This window comes from Callithrix jacchus, chromosome 22 (assembly GCF_049354715.1).
Source record: "Callithrix jacchus isolate 240 chromosome 22, calJac240_pri, whole genome shotgun sequence".
In the NCBI taxonomy this organism is placed as follows: domain Eukaryota; kingdom Metazoa; phylum Chordata; class Mammalia; order Primates; family Cebidae; genus Callithrix; species Callithrix jacchus.
Window position 1 is genome coordinate 34,688,642 of NC_133523.1, and position 16,418 is coordinate 34,705,059.

The 16,418-nt window shown below is 60.2% G+C and overlaps 1 protein-coding gene across 6 annotated transcripts in view; it reads left to right on the forward strand.

The window, feature by feature from the left end:
* PAK4 (p21 (RAC1) activated kinase 4) overlaps positions 1–15,739 on the forward strand; it is a 50,585-nt gene extending 34,846 nt beyond the window's left edge. For 3 of the 6 annotated variants that reach the window (XM_002762092.8, XM_054250743.2, XM_035284002.3), the window contains exons 2-10: positions 4,246–4,318; positions 5,304–5,526; positions 8,706–9,164; positions 9,369–9,809; positions 10,755–10,888; positions 11,146–11,272; positions 12,935–13,060; positions 14,006–14,140; positions 14,735–15,739. In XM_002762092.8, coding sequence (XP_002762138.1) covers positions 5,323–5,526; positions 8,706–9,164; positions 9,369–9,809; positions 10,755–10,888; positions 11,146–11,272; positions 12,935–13,060; positions 14,006–14,140; positions 14,735–14,890 — 1,782 coding nt within the window. In that variant the 5' untranslated portion in view covers positions 4,246–4,318; positions 5,304–5,322 and the 3' untranslated portion in view covers positions 14,891–15,739. Of the gene's footprint in view, positions 1–3,337; positions 3,467–4,245; positions 4,319–5,303; positions 5,527–8,705; positions 9,165–9,368; positions 9,810–10,754; positions 10,889–11,145; positions 11,273–12,934; positions 13,061–14,005; positions 14,141–14,734 lie in introns of those variants that run through there. The other 3 variants (XM_008987974.6, XM_054250744.2, XM_035284001.3) reach the window with 2 other exon arrangements.
* Positions 15,740–16,418: the final 679 nt, after the last annotated feature.

Consider the following 16,418-nt stretch of genomic DNA (forward strand, 5'->3'; position numbering starts at 1 on the left):
GGACGCAGAAGAGACTGGAAAATCTGAAGTGTCTGCTAGGCTGGGTCGACGCTGCCTATCCCACATGTTAAACAATTCAAAAGATTTTTTTCTTTTTTTTTGAGACGGAGTTTCACTCTTGTTTCCCAGGCTGGAGTGCAATGGCGCGATCTCAACTCACCACAGCCTCCGCCTCCTGGGTTCAAACAATTCTCCAGCCTCAGCCTCCCGAGTAGCTGGGATTACAGGCGCGCACCACCATGCCCAGCTAACTTTTGTATTTTTCGTAGAGATGGGGTTTCATCTTGTTGACCAGGATGGCCTCAATCTCTTGACCTCGTGATCCACCCGCCTCAGCATCCCAAAGTGCTGGGATTATAGGCGTGAGCCACCGTGCCCGGCCTAAAAGATTTTTTAAAATGTGAAATAAACATTTTAGAGTAGGATATAAAATGTGCCTGCATTTTGGGGATTAAATGCTGTACTCTACAGGCATCCAGGCCCTGGCTGGGGCAGAAGGTGGCATCTTCCTGCTGCTCTGGGGTTCCTGCCCCCAGGTCCAAGCTGCTTATCTGAAAGATTCCCGGGTGCTGCCAGGCCTCTGAGCAGGGGTGTAGTACAGTGGGCAGGGACCACCATCCCACTGAGTCCCTACCGTGGGCTCCCCTGGACTACCAGGGGGCAAGACAGAGGACAGTCCCTGTCTTGTGGAGCTGACACATTCTAGGGGGAGAGGCAGATGCTAAAGAATTACACACATGGCTGGATGTGGTGGCTCACACCTGTAATCCCAGCACTGTGGGGGGCCGAAGTGGGTAGATCACGAGGTCAAGAGATCGAGACCATCCTGGCTAACATGGTGAAACCCCATCTCTACTAAAAATACAAAATTAGCCGGGCGTGGTGGCAGACGCCTGTAGTCTCAGCTAATTGGGAGACTGAGGCAGGAGAATCGCTTAAACCCGGAGGCAGAGGTTGCAGTGAGCTGAGATTGTGCCATTACACTCAACAACAGGAGCTGAACTCTGTCTCAAAAAAAAGTATTTTATGCACACACACATACATACATACACACACACACACACACACACACACACACACACACTCCATATACGTGGTAAGAGCCCTGAGGCAAGATAAAGCAGAGACCGATGAGAGGGCGACAGGACAGGAGCAGAGTCTGTGAGCACAGCCGGGCCTGGGAAGTCAGGGGAGGAGAGAGCTGCCTACCACCAGTGAGAGGAAAGTCCAGGTGGGGCAGTCACCCATGCAGAGGCCCTGAGGTGGATCCGTGCCTCGGAGCTGAGGAACAGCAGGGGGTCTGTGTGGCTGGGGCAGAGAGAGTGCAGGGGTGCCTGGGAGGAAAGGAGGGCAGCCTGGTGATGGGTGTGTCCTGTGGGAACTCTCAGGCCACGAGGAGGCATCGTGGGGGTCAGGAAAGGGTTTCAGGCTATGGACTCCAGAGTGGGCAGGACTGGCTTCCGGGCCCAACTCTGCTTGGTGAACTTAGAGATTTAACCTCTGTGAGCCTGCATTTCCATATCTGCAAAATGGGGCTCAGAATGGCCACTCCACCGAGGTTGAGGGCACCGGTAAGCTCAGTGTCAGCGTCTGCTCTGGGCCATGTGTCCCTTGTGGTGGCAGCAATGGTGGGGGGGTACCAAGCTGAGCCTCAGGCTACATTTGGTGGCGGGGATTGGTTTTAAGCATCTTTCCTGCTGCAGAGGCCTGTGGGAAAGCGTGTGAACAGCCACGGGGGAGGTGGGAGCCCGGGAGCCCACTTGGTGCTCCTTCCCACCACCCGTGGGGTCCAGGACAGGTGAGACAGGAGGGAGGGACCCTCACTCAGCAGAGACTAGGCCAGGAGAGGAAAGGCAAGGTCTGGGGTGGACAGAAATAATGAGGAGGGAGAGGGGGAGCCAGGACCAGCCTTGGGAGGATAATAATAATAATCAATAGTAATAGAAAAAACCAGCAGCGTCACCCCAGCCTCAATAATAATAATAATCAATAGTAATAGAAAAAACCAGCAGCGTCACCCCAGCCCTCCAGGGCAGCAGGACAGGCAGGTAAGAGCTCAGCCTTCAGTGACTTCCACACACACCATCCATGTTCAAATCCTCGCTGCTTCTCACTATCTGGGTGTGCTAGACAAGGGCCTTCCCCTTTCTGGGCCTCAGTTTCCCCACTTGTGAATTGGGATGAGGATGGAACAGGATGAGATGCACAGCAGGTTCAGGACCCTCGCATCTCTGCAGACAGGCCTGGAGTCTGGTGTCCACCCTGTCACTCTAGCTGGGTCACCTGGGTCTGTGTCTGTAATCTGGGGCTCATGATGGCCCCTCCCTCCAGGGTCAGATGTGGGACTCCAGGTAAAGTGCTGGTGCACAGTAGGTGCTCAGTAAGTGCTGGCTGCTATTGTAATGGTGACCGCACTTACTGAGCACTTGCTGTGTGTGCTTTGCCTTGGCTCTGACCCCAGCCACAGTCTCTGGCCCAGACCATCCATGCCCTGTGTTCTCCCTAATTCCTTAAGAAACTCCAAGAAGCAGCCACTGTCATCACCATCTTTGAACAGAGGAGGAAACTGAGGCACAGCGTGGCTGAGTTGCTCATGCAGGGCCACACACTGAAGTCCTGGATTGGGTTAGATCCCCATTTCATAGACACAGAAAATGAGGTCACACAGGGCAGGTCGTAGCAGCCCTGCTGAGGTTGGGAGCCCTGGGCTGACTATCAAGCTTGGAGCTGGCCTGGAAGCCCAGCCCCTACCCCTCCCTCCCTGCCACCTGAGCAGGCCCAGCCTTTCTGCTCTGCTCTTCTCCCTCCTCCCAGGCCCAGCACTGCCTCTGCGGGCCCCCATGAGTTCAGGAGCTTACGGTGGGAAGGGAGTGCCTGCTGGGGGAGTGCTTGGAGCTGCCCAGGAGGGGCCGGGGTGGGGCCCCTGCCTGGTCACTATAAACACGGTCAGTTCCTCTGTTTGTCCTGCCCTCTGTACAGTGCCCAGAGGGAAGGGGTGGCCCTGGGCAAATATCCGGAGGCGTGCCCCTTCCCTTGGGGGTTTAGGGGTGGGAGGGCAGGAGCCCAGGCTTTGGAGGACATCCCTAGCCCTGTGCTGCTAGCCGGGTCGGCCGCCCACCCTCCAGGCTGCTCCCGCCAGTCCCAGGCGTCCCGTCATCCCGTACCCCGCTCTCCGCCCTCTGGACTTATCGAGGGGTCACGTGGCTGATCCTGTTCCTGTGGCTGTGGGAACTGCCTAGTGCCCCGAAGTGGGGAGGGAGCGGGATGGGCGGGGCCACAAGTTCACGATGAAGAGGCAGGGGCTGGGCATGGGGCCAAAGCGGGTGGAGGGACCTCTGGGAGGACAGAGAGGCCGGAGGACGTGGGACACAGATCTGGAGTGTCAGCAGGCAGAGTGGGGAGATGGGGATGGTCGGTCGGGGTGTGCGGATGACCCTAGGAGCTGGGCCTGGAAAGCTGTGAGAGAGTAGGTCAGGGCCACCAGGGGTGGGCAGGGCTAGAAGGCTGTGAGGGAGAGGTGGGCAGCATCAGGACGCTGGCATTGGGCTCAGAAAAGGGGCTGGGCAGACAAAGGAGCCCCTCCCCCCTGCCTGCCCTCCATTCCAGGCCCCAGGGCAAGCAGGGAAACTGGGCCAACCCCGGGGGCCCTGGCCAAGCCTGGCTCTGACCACTGGCTGGCCTCCTGGGACCAGTTGAGACAGGTTGCCTGCTGGGTCCCCACCCGCCTCCCACGGGGCTCCTGCTGCCAAACCGGTTCCCCTGGCTGGCTCCCGTCAATGGTCCTACGTCTGGGCCAGGGCCTCACCTTCCCGAGCTGCTCCCAGGAAAGCAGCCTGAGCTGGGAGGAGGAGCAGGTGCGGAGGGCCCACGTGGGTCTGCGAGTCCTCCGTCCTCTCACTAGGGCCATAGGACTCACTGAGCTGGACGCCATGCCAGGTGCAGGGGAGACAGTTGGGAACAAGACAGAACTCCACCTGCCTGTCCCCTCGTCCATTGGTCTCCAGTCTTCCCCTCATCCAGGAAGCCTCCCTGCTGCCCACCCTGACATCCCTCCAGGGTCCCATGCTCCCACCACTCAGCCTTGACCACTCTGGGCTGCTGCTGCATGGGGACAGGTCTGTGCCCCAGGTGAACTTCCTATGAGGTCAAAGGCTGTCTGGGTTCCTACAGTGGCCACAGAGGAGGCCCATTGCTGAGCGATGACTGAATGAATGAGTGAACAGATGCATTCTTCTCATTTCACAGATGAGTAACCCAACGCCCCCAGAGGAGAGGTCACCTGCCTGAGGGCACTTCTGTCCCACCAGCAACAGACCAGGTATGTGTGACTCCAGGGCCCAGGCCTGGAACAGCTGGGATGGGGCCTTCCGGGAGAGCAGGACCTGGGCCCTTCCTCCCACAGCACTGTAGGGACCGCCCCAGCCACCACAGTGGCCCCCACAGACAGGCCCCCCACATATATGCCCAGCCTCACCCTGAGCTCTTTGCTCCCAGTCACTCACTACCCCTCACAGCAGCCCTGTGGGGGTTCATCCACGACACAGAGGTGGTCACTTGCCCAAGGTCACGGCAGCATGTGTTGGAGAGTGGAACTCTGGCCGCCTGGCTCCCCTTCCTGTCTTTCTCCCGCTCTCTGTGGGACGCTGCTACCAGCATGTCTTCCCTCAGCCCCTTTGTGGTTTTTTGGGGTTTTTTTGTTTTGTTCTGAGACGGAGCCTCACTCTGTTGCCCAGGCAGGAGTGTGCAGTGGCTCAGTCTCAGCTCACTGCAACCTCCGCCTCCTGGGTTCAAGCAATTCCCCTGCCTCAGCCTCCCAAATAGCTGGGATTACAGGTGTGTGCCACCATGCCCTGCTAATTTTTATATGTTTAGTAGAGACAAGGTTTCACCATGCTGGCCAGCCTGGTCTCGAACTTGGGGTGGTCAGGAAAGGAGCCCTTGCTGCTCTGAGAACTGGAGGGGAGGGGCAGCCCTGTGCGGACACTGGGAAGTGAGCTTCAGGCAAAGGGGCCAGCCCCTGCGAAGGCCCTGAGGTCTCCAGGGATGAGAACAGAGAGGCGATGGGGCCTTGTGGGCCCATAAGAGACAGGCAGGAAGGTTCTGAGCAGAGGGACGTGGCCCCTCGGGTGCTCACGGGTGCCCTCTGGCTGTGTGCCGTGCATATGGGGTAGGGGGTGAGCAGGGAGACTGGAAGGAGGCACTGCCTCCTGTATGTCCCAGTGGAAGATGAGGATGGAAGGGACAGGAGGAAGACACAGGCAGGCTCACTGCTGCCACTCAGCCACCGTGATTCCCTCGAGCAGGCTGCGAGACCCCGGCACCATGTTTGGGAAGAGGAAGAAGCGGGTAGAGATCTCCGCGCCATCCAACTTCGAGCACCGCGTGCACACGGGCTTCGACCAGCACGAGCAGAAGTTCACTGGGCTGCCCCGCCAGTGGCAGAGCCTGATCGAGGAGTCGGCTCGCCGGCCCAAGCCCCTCGTCGACCCTGCCTGCATCACCTCCATCCAGCCTGGGGCCCCCAAGGTACGCGGCACCCACCACCACCTCCCCCAGCCCACACCCACCCCCAGAGTGGCCTGGCCCTCATTCCACACTCGACCCTGTGACCAACACCTTCTCACTGACATGGAAACAGACCCACCCCCGAATTCCACCCTGATCCTGGGTCCAAGGCTGGCATTTTACCCACCCTCCGCCCACTGGCTCCAAGTTCTAAGAACCCCATGCCACCCCCACCTGAGGCTTCCATGACCCATCTGACAGCCCCACGCCAGCCTCCAACCTGAGCCTCATGCCCTGGGTGCTGTGCTCCTGTCCCTGGACCACACCCGTCCCCCCTTGAGCCTTTCCAGAGCTCCTGGCAGTGAAGGATGGACCCATTCCCAGGGGGTGACAGTCCCCAGTGGTCAGGGCTCGGATGGGGGAGCCCGTAGGAGGCACCTGACCCAGATTAGGGGTCCAGGCAAACTTCTGGAGGAGGGAACACTGGCTGAGGAGGGATGGCAGCAGATGCAGGGGAGGCCGGGCTTTCGTGGAGGAAATCACCCCTGTGGAGCACTGCAGGCTTTTAGGTTTTGGGTTTTTTTTTCATGCCATCTAGAGCAAAATGGCAAGGTTGGGATTTGAACCAACGTCTGTTTCCAAGCCCCATGCTCTTAACCCCTCTCCTGCCTCCATGTGAAATTATAAGAGTTGCAGAGCCGGTGTCTGGGTGTGGCCTGGCATGAGGTGGGCCTGGCGGGAGCCTGTGCTGGGCCTCGGGAAGCCAGCCTTGGAGCCTGGACACTCTCCCGTGGTCAGTGGGGACCGGGAAGGGCCGCAGGCCAGGCGGAGCTTGCCAGGTTTGTTTCCAGCGGCTGGATATGGGTGTGCCTGGACTCACCCGTCCCGGTGCCCAGCCCAGCCTGGCGGGGAGGAGCGCCAAGACCTGCGAGTTGGCCATAGACACAAGTGTAGCCTCAATGTGGTGGCCCACGGAAGGATCCCTGTGGCCCACGCAGGGCGCTTTTGAATGCCTTGACTTCTTTGCCACCACTTAAAAAGTGACAGACTTCACTTCCAAAGCTGTTGGCTTCTGGTGACAGACCAGCTGGAGCCGAGTGGCAGCTGCCTCCGCAGGTGTGGCCCTGGCTCTTGTGGGCCGCAGGCCGCACCCGACCCCCTCTGCTCCACGCCCCGCCTGGCTCTGTGGCCACTGGCATGTGTCTCCAAAATCCCAGCCCCTGCCCGGCTCGCCAGATGTGAGGCCTGGCTGTGACTGTTCCACCAGGAAATAGGGCACCTGAATTCACACACAGGGCCTCGTGGCCAGCACTGACCTGGGGCCCCATGGGCGCTTGTGTTTGCTGCCCTTGGCCAGGCCCCAGGTCTCCCAGGGCCCTCTCCACCCTCTGGTTTTTATTTTGTTTTGTTTTTTTTGAGACAGAGTTCCACTCTGTCTCCCAGGCTGGAGTGCAGTGGCACTGCGATCTTGGCTCACTGCAACCTTTGCCTCCTGGGTTCAAGCGATTCTCCTGCCTCAGCCTCCGGAGTAGCTCCCAAGGGATTACAGGCGCCTACCATCATGCCCAGCTAATTTTTGTATTTTTAGTAGAGATGGGGTTTCACCATGTTGGCCAGGCTGGTCTTGAACTCCTGACCTCAGGTGATCCTCCTGCCTTGGCCTCCCAAAATGCTGGGATTATAGGCGCCCACCACCATGCCCAGCTAATTTTTGTATTTTAGTGGAGACCGTTTCGCCATGTTGGCCAGGATGGTCTTGAACTCCTGACCTCAGGTGATCTTCTCACCTCAGCCTCCCTGAGGTGTTGGGATTATAGGGGTGAGCCATCGTACCCGGCCTCAACCCCCTGTTCTAACAGCAAAGTCTGGCCTTGTGTCCACCTTGCTTTCCTGGGGCCCCTGGGCAAGGCCTGGCTTTAGGCAGACAGCCATGGCCAGGAGAGATGGGGCAGCAGCAGGTCACGGGTTTTGTGGGATCAGTGTTTGCTGCACATCAGAGGCAGGCCTCCAGCTGCAGATGCCTGGCAGCCCCGGGCAGGGTCCCTGTAAGCAGGACCCGTGTTCTCAGCTCACTGCGGCCCCTGCACAACCACCTCATCAATGTATGGTTTAGCAAAAGTCCATTGAGCCCCTGCTGTGCGCCAGATGCTGGTCTAGATGCTGAGATATAGCAAGACCCAAAGCGGACAGGAAAAAACAATCCCCACCCCCAGGAGAGTGCACCGGGCAGAGCCGGGAGCAGACAGATGCCTGCGTGCCCCATAGCAGCCACTGTCAGGCACTCTAGATGGAATACAGGCAGGGCAGGGGCTGGCATTTTAGATGACGGGCAGCCAGCGGGAGCTTGAGCAGAGAACTGAAAGAGTGGAGAGAGGGAGCCACAGGGACCCTGGGAGCTGATGTTCTAGGCATCAGCTTGGAATGATCAAGGGATTAGAGTTAGAGTTAGGGTTAGGGTTAGAGTTAGTTAGGTTAGGAGCAGCCAGCACAGAGGCCCTGGAGCAGGACAGGAGAGGTCAGAGTAGCAAGGACACCCGTGTGCCTGGAAATGGAGCAGGGGGCAGAGGGCCCCTGTATGACACAACTCAGACCATGGTGGGTGGGGACGGGGGGACTCGGGACGCCCTGGACGCCCTGCCTGGTTTCCACATGCATTTCTATTTGGCACCTGGTCCTGGAACACCCTCGCCCTCTACTTTGGGACCAGGCCTTTGTGACTACCCCTGTCCCCCACCCCTTGTCCTTCATGGGAGCAGAGAGTGTGGTTTTGGGGCTTACAAACGCTGGCGCCCACAGGGGAGGAAGTGCCAGCCCAGGCCTGGCCCCAGCATCCTGTAATTTGTAGCCCTCAGCCTGATTATGGGGTGGGTCAGCTTCTGCCCTCCCTCCCCTCCACCCCACAGGGCAGGACTGTGCCACCCATTTGGGGAACAGGAGGAAAACAAGGGGTGCCTCTCCAGGGTCCCACCCAGCCCAGGGAGGCAGCACCCTGGCCGGGGCCATCACTCCTCTAACCCTGCAGCTGCATCCCGGCGGGGGAGGGGCCACCGCCCATGCCATCGTCACTGCACTGCATCTCCTCATTGCGTCTCTGTCTTGTCTCTGTGTGTGTCGTGCCGTCCTGTCCCTGCGTGTTGGATGCCCGTCCTGTGTGCCCCACTCCTTGCCGGGCCCCCACCCACCATTGCCCGGGACCCCAGACCATCGTGCGGGGCAGCAAAGGTGCCAAGGATGGGGCCCTCACGCTGCTGCTGGGCGAGTTTGAGAACATGTCGGTGACACGCTCCAACTCCCTGCGGAGAGACAGCCCGCCGCCGCCCGCCCGTGCCCGCCAGGAAAATGGGATACCGGAGGAGCCGGCCGCCACGGCCAGAGCAGTCTCAGGGAAGGCAGGCAGTCGAGGCCGGATCACCGGTCACAGCGAGGCGGGTGGCGGCAGTGGTGACAGGCGACGGGCGGGGCCAGAGAAGAGGCCCAAGTCTTCCAGGGAGGGCTCAGGGGACCCCCAGGAGTCCTCCCGGGACAAACGCCCCCTCTCTGGGCCTGACGTCAGCATCCCTCAGCCTGCTGGTCTGGCCAGTGGGGCGAAACTGGCAGCTGGCCGGCCCTTTAACACCTACCCGAGGGCTGACACCGACCACCCATCCCGGGGTGCCCAGGTAACCCGTCCCCCACCCCAGGGCTCCCGAGGTCCCCTGCCTGTTGCTCCCCCATCCCTACCTTCCGGCCCCGCCCCACCCACCGTGCATCTCATCCTGACCACCCATGTGTCTGTCCCATCGCTGGGCCTCTCCCCTGCTTAGGGAGCAGAGCTGGCCCCAGGCACCCTCCACTGACAGAACGTTCTCTCTCTCCTGTTTCAGGGGGATCCTCACGACGTGGCCCCTAATGGGCCATCAGCGGGTGGCCTGGCCGTCCCCCAGTCCTCCTCCTCCTCCCGGCCTCCCGCCCGAGTCCGAGGCGCCCCCAGCCCTGGAGTGCTGGGCCCCCATGCCTCGGAGCCCCAACTGGCCCCTCCAGCCCGCACCTCTGCTGCCCCCACCGCCCCTGCTGTTCCTGGGCCCCCTGGCCCCCGCTCACCACAGCGGGAGCCACAGCGCGTATCACATGAGCAGTTCCGGGCTGCCCTGCAGCTGGTGGTGGACCCGGGCGACCCCCGATCCTACCTGGACAACTTCATCAAGATTGGCGAGGGCTCCACGGGCATCGTGTGCATCGCCACCGTGCGCAGCTCAGGCAAGCTGGTGGCTGTCAAGAAGATGGACCTGCGCAAGCAGCAGAGGCGTGAGCTGCTCTTCAACGAGGTGCGGGAGCTGCTGCCCTGCTGTCCTCCTGCCCTGCCCTCCCTCCTCTCCCTGCACTCCTCTGTGCTGGGCCAGGCTCCCCGCTCCCCTCACTCCTCCTCACCCCCAGGCCATCTCCACCCCAGGTAGGTCCCTGCCTCTATCCTCACAGCATCCTCACCCATGTCTCTGTCCCTGAGTCCCAGACCCACGGTTCGTCGGCCCACTGACCTCCCACCCAGTGTCTTCCAGGCCCCTTGCACCCACTGGGGCCCACCTGGGCTCCAGGGTACAGTGTCCTCCAGACCTGCCCCGCCCCAGCCTGTCAGCCCTGGGCCGACTGCTCCTCACCTGGTCTGTACAGCCCATCATCTCCCACTCCAGGCCCCGCCTGGCCTCCACTAGGGCATCCCCTCAGCACCACACAGCCACCAAGTTCAGGCCCACCCTCACATTCAGGCTCACCCCATCCCCATCCCACCTTACCCTGGCAGTGCCCTGCAGCACCCTGACAAGAATGGGCCCCTTTGCCGGGTGTATGAGGCCCCTCTCGACCTGCCACGCATCACAGCAGCCGGCTGCACCAGGAGCTCCTCATATGGCTCCTCATCCGCCCCCATGCGCACGCCTCTTCTCTCATCCTTGCCAGATACCTGCTTGTCCAGGGTCTCAGCCCTGAGCTCGAATGCCCCTCCCACCTCCCCCCAGCACCAGCCCAGGACTCACCTGGATGGGCCTGGTCCCGGGGTAGTACACCCAGAAGGGAGGCCTGGGCTTCAGGCTGCCTCTGAGGCTCACGTGGCTGTGGCAGTAGTAGGGAGGGCAGTCCAGGTGGCCACATGAGCACAAGCTCGGTGTAGAACTGCAGGGGACCTGGTGGGCAGCGGCAGCTGGGTCTGAGGCGGGCCTGGGCAGCCCTCCTGCCCCCCTCCCGCCCCCTCCACTGCTGACCTGGCCCCTGCACAGGTGGTGATCATGCGGGACTATCAGCATGAGAACGTGGTGGAGATGTACAACAGCTACCTGGTGGGGGACGAGCTCTGGGTGGTCATGGAGTTCCTGGAAGGAGGAGCCCTCACCGACATTGTCACGCACACCAGGTACTGCCGGGGCCTCAGACTCCTCCTATGACATGACCAGGTCCCCTCCAGACTGCTTGGGGTGGGGCCAAATCTCCAAACCAGCTGTGCTGCAGCCCCCTCGGCCCCCTGGGCATGGGGTCATGTCTTCCATTCCTCCACCTCCAGAGTGGGGTCAAGCCCCACTCCTGTCTCAGGTTCCTCCAGCCCAAGGCAGAGCTTCATTCCCCTCAGCCCTTGGGGGGCTATCCACCCGCCTGCTCACCCCCCACCCACAGGATGAACGAGGAACAGATCGCAGCCGTGTGCCTGGCAGTGCTGCAGGCCCTATCGGTGCTTCATGCCCAGGGCGTCATCCACCGGGACATCAAGAGCGACTCGATCCTGCTGACCCATGATGGCAGGGTGAGGGGACAGGTGGTGGGCTGTAGGGGGTTGGGGTTCCCATGGTGGGGCTTCTCTTCCTCTCCCCATCCCCTTTGAAGGTAGGTGGGCTAAACCCTCTAGGCCTGTGTCTTGAGGAGCTGGGACTTCATTTGTCCCTCATGCAGCCCAGACTCGGGCTCCAGCTCGGTGGGGGCTCTGTGCCGGGTGAGGGCACAGGCTGGTGAGGGCTCTGAGTAGTGGGAGGACACAGGCTGGTGGGGACTCTGTGCAGCCGGAGGGCACAGGCTGGTGGGGGCTCTGTAGTGGGAGGGCACAGGCTGGTGGGGGCTCTGTGCAGTGGGAGGGCACAGGCTGGTGGGGGCTCTGTGCAGTGGGAGGGCACAGGCTGGTGGGGGCTCTGTGCAGTGGGAGGGCACAGGCTGGTGGGGGCTCTGTGCAGTGGGAGGGCACAGGCTGGTGGGGGCTCTGTGCAGTGGGAGGGCACAGGATGCTGGGCCCAGGGGCAGGGATCTGGGCAGACAGGGAAGCCCCTGCTGCAGGCTTTTCCCTCCACTGAAAAGCCGCTGCCTGCCCAGCACCCAGATTGGGCTGTGAACCCAGCCCTGTCTCCCATACTTTGGAGATTTTGTGGCATTTATAATGCAGGGTGGACCTGACTTTCTATAGGAAAGGGCCCTTGACTCCAATGCAATTCTTGCAGAAGTAGATGACTCCATCCCTTCCTCCAAGGAAAATAAAGCCCCACCAGTCAGTCTAGGCAGAGGCAGAGAGAGCTCTGTTTCAGTGACAGTCTGTGGAAATCTCAGGATGTCTGCAGATGTGTTTTGGGGGCGACATCTGTAGGCCACCTGAGATTGTCCTCCCATGGTTGTGGGGGTGTTCTCTGGAGACAAGAAGACCCATAGAGATCCTCAGAATTCGGAAAGGGGGCCAGGTGCAGTGGTTCTTACCTGTAATCCCAGCATTGTGGAGGCTGAGGCGGGAGGATCACAAGGTCAGGAGTTCAAGACCACCCTGACCAACATAATGAAACCCTGTCTCTACTAAAAATAGAAAAATTAGCTGGGTGTGATGGCAGTTGCCTATAATCCCAGCTACTTGGTAATCCCAGCTACTTGGGAGACTGAGGCAGAATTGCTTGAACCTGGAAGGTAGAGGCTGCAGTGAGCCAAGATTTTGCCATTGCACTCCAGCCTGGGCGACAGAACAAGACTCCGTCTCAAAAAAAAATCATAAAGTGGCCCACAGTTCGTAAGAAGGTGTGGGGGGCCTGGTTGTTGTAGAGGCAGGCTGTGGCCCCTCACGGCCCCAGAACAGGGCTACCTTCCTCTCCAACCCAACTCTAGATGCTCCAGGGCAGCAGGGCCGCAGGGCACAGGCTTTCAGGGCCACCCGTTTCCAGCCCCGCCTGGCCTTTGCTGTCAGTAGTACTCAGGCTACTGTCCCCAAGAGCCCCAGAGGGTGTCAAGGAGGGAGATGGGGCAATCCTGTGGGAGGTGACTTGCCGGAGGGCCCCCACTGGGAGGTGCTAGAGCTCCCCAGTGGTCTGGCTCTGGAGCCCAGCTCTGACCTCTGGGCCACACATTGTGTCTGAAGCTGAGGGATTACACAGGTGGACGCCCCTGCTCGCCGTTCCACTGTGCCAGCTCTGCTGACCCCACTGCCTCTGCCCTGCCCCAGGTGAAGCTGTCAGACTTCGGGTTCTGCGCCCAGGTGAGCAAGGAAGTGCCCCGGAGGAAGTCGCTGGTCGGCACGCCCTACTGGATGGCCCCAGAGCTCATCTCCCGCCTTCCCTACGGGCCAGAGGTGAGCCCCAGGGTGGCTAGGTTGTCCTTCTGTCGGCAGCTCTCGTCCAGCTGCAGTGCTGGCGGGAGGTGGGGCTCAGCCTGGGGAGTGGTTTCCGGGAACGGCTCTGGACAACGAGGTACTGCAGGCATGCGTATGTATGTTCATTCATTCATTCATTTATTCATTCTTTTCTTTCTTTTTGAAATGGAGTCTCACTCTGTTGCCCAGGCTGGAGTGCAGTTGTGTAATCTCGGCTCACTGCAACCTCCACCTCCCTGGGTTTGAGTGATTCTTTCCCTCAGCCTCCCGAGTAGCTGGGATTACAGGTGCTTGCCACCATGCCTGGCTAATTTTTGTATTTTTAGTAGAGACAGGGTTTCACCATGTTGGCCAGGGTGGTTCCCAACTCCTGACCTCAGGTGATCTTTCTGCCTTGGCCTCCCAAAGTGCTGGGATTACAGCCATGAGCCACTGCTCCCAGCCTTGGCTTTGATTTCTGAGTGATATCTTCACGCAGACCACTTTCCCTTTGTGGGAGCAGAGTGTGCCCCAGCAGCTCTGGGAAATGTCTCCCGCCTATGGGCTCCCCTTTCCCTGTGTGTTTTGGGTGAAGTTCGCAGCTTGGCTCTGATTGGCTTAGCCTGGGTCATGTGCCTGTTTCTGAACCAATCACTGTGTCTCAACTGTGGTGATGAGGCCACCTGGGTCCTGAACCCACCACTGGATGCTACATGGGCTGAGGGCGGGAGGGGACCTGGGGGCAGTTGGCAGAAAGAAGAGGGATGGGTGCTGGGTGGGCAGCTTTCTTCAGTGCTCCCTGGTGGATTAGCACGTGAACTGCTGGCTGGACGCCAAAGAGGGAGTTCTGGCCCAAGGATTCCAGGTGGCAGAGGCAGAGACGGCGCTGGGGCCTCCCCACCATCCCCCTGTAGCTCAGCCCTGCTGTTACTTCCCCTACCCCAGGTGGATATCTGGTCACTGGGGATAATGGTGATCGAGATGGTGGACGGAGAGCCCCCCTACTTTAACGAGCCACCCCTCAAAGCCATGAAGATGATTCGGGACAACCTGCCGCCCCGACTGAAGAACCTACACAAGGTGGGCCCCGCTCTGGCCAGGATACCATGTACCAGCCAGCGGGTCACTAGGCGGAGCGTGGGGTGTAGATGGGATGGGGATGGCGATGGTGCCTGGGATGGCACTGTGTGCTGGGCCCCCACCCCGAGCCATGTGTATCTGTGCAGACCCCCCTCTGTGGGGCCTGGGCGACAGAGGCAGCAGAGCCACAAGCCCCCGGCACCCTCACCGTTGCCCTGGAGCTGCCCGGCCCCAGAGAGATCTGCATGTTTAGAGGTGGAGGACAGGGCTGGGACCTTCCTAGTGGAGGACTCACCGGCAGGGAAAGGGGCACCTCTGGGGCCCAGTTGCCTCCAGCTCCTTGTTAAGCCATGAAAATAAGGAGTACCTGAGCCCCTGGGGGTTTGTCGCTTCCTCTGGGGCCACACAGCACTATCCCAGGTGCCATCACTGTCCCTGTCCCATCTACACCCCAAGCTCTGGACACCTGTGACTTCTGCCCTGTCCCTGCACAGTACATGCTGCCAGCTGACTTGACGGAGGAGGAAACTGTGGCCCCACAGCAAATGAGCATTGGGGACCTTCACCCCCTGACCCTCCCTCCCTCCCCAACAGGTGTCGCCTTCCCTGAAGGGCTTCCTGGACCGCCTCCTGGTGCGGGACCCCACTCAGCGGGCTACGGCTGCCGAGCTGCTGAAGCACCCATTCCTGGCCAAGGCGGGACCCCCTGCCAGCATCGTACCCCTCATGCGCCAGAACCGCACCAGATGAGGCCCAGCGCCCCACCCCTCGACCAAAGAGCCCCCTGGGTCACCCCCACCCCACCGAGGCCAGTAGGGGGCCAGCCCTTCCGCTCCTCCTAGCCCAGGAGACGCTCCGCGTGGCACCACCCTCCTTGCTGGGGGTAGATGGGACCCTACTACTGAACTCCGTTTTTGATCTCTGACTTTTAGAAAAACACAGGGACTCATGGGAGCAAGTGAGGCTCCCAGGACCCCCACCTTCTGGGACAGGCCCTCCCCCCTGTTCTGTTTCCAGGAAGGACAGTGGCCTCCCATTGCTGGAAATCTGCAGTGGGGGTCGCTGGGGGTGGAGAGAACACTAAGCAGTGAGCGTGTGTGTGCGCGAGTGTGTGCATGTGTGTGTGTGCGCGAGTGTGTGCATGTGTGTGTGTGTGCATGTGCGTGTGTGCTGAGATCCAGCCACTTGTCCTCCAGCCTGCAAGGGGGTGTCTGGCGCCTTGCCTGACACCCAGCCCCATCTCCCCCTGAGCCATTGTGGGGGTCGATCATGAATGTCCGAAGAGTGGCCTTTTCCCGTAGCCCTGCACCCCCTTTCTGTGGCTGGATGGGGAGATGGGTCAGCGCCCCCCACCCTCTCCCAGCCTCTGCATCAAATGACTACTGCACCTGGCCAGCCTCCTCTTTTCTAGAAGTCTATTTATATTGTCATTTTATAACACTCTAGCCCCTGTCCCCACTGGGGGACAGATGGTCCCTGTCCTGCGGGGTGGCACGGGCAGAACCACTGCCTGAAGAACCAGGTTCCTGCCCGGCCAGTGCAGCCCCGGCCCACCCACCCCTGCCTCAAGTTAGTTTTACAATTAAAACGTTGTCTTGTTTTGTGTGTCTGGTGTGTGGGGGGACCCTGTCTGGCTTCTTGGGTGGGAATTCACAGAGATAGGGTCTGGATCTGGAAGAGCAAAGCACGATTCCAGCCAAGGCAGGGCAAGGGTGGGGAGGGGAGTGGGGAGTTCTGGTTGAAGCAGCCTGTAAGCCCCCCACCCACCCACCACTCCCCAGAATGGGGCAGGATTGTCCCACCCCTGGAAGCAGCCAGTTGGCCACAGTCCATGTGCAAACTGTTCCCAGTTTGCCAAATCTGCAATTTCCTGGAACTTTTTTTTTTGAGACGGAGTCTTGCTCTGTTGCCCAGGCTGGAGTGCAGCGGTGTGATCTCAGCTACTGCAAACTCCACCTCCCAGGTTCAAGCGATTCTTCTGCCTCAGCCTCCTGAGTAGCTGAGATTACAGGCACGCGCCACCACGCTCAGCTAATTTTTGTATTTTTAGTAGAGACATGGAGTTTCACCATGTTGGCCAGGATGGTCTCGATCTCCTGACCTCATGATCCACCTACCTCAGCCTCCCAAAGTGCTGGGATTACAGGCGTGAGCCACCACGCCCGGCCTCCTGGAACCTTTTAAAGGCTGTCTTGAGCATGTTTGGTGGGTAGGAGCTCACCCGAGTTAGTAAATTTAAGGCCATTTGGCACATTGGTCAGTGGGCAGATGGGCTTTG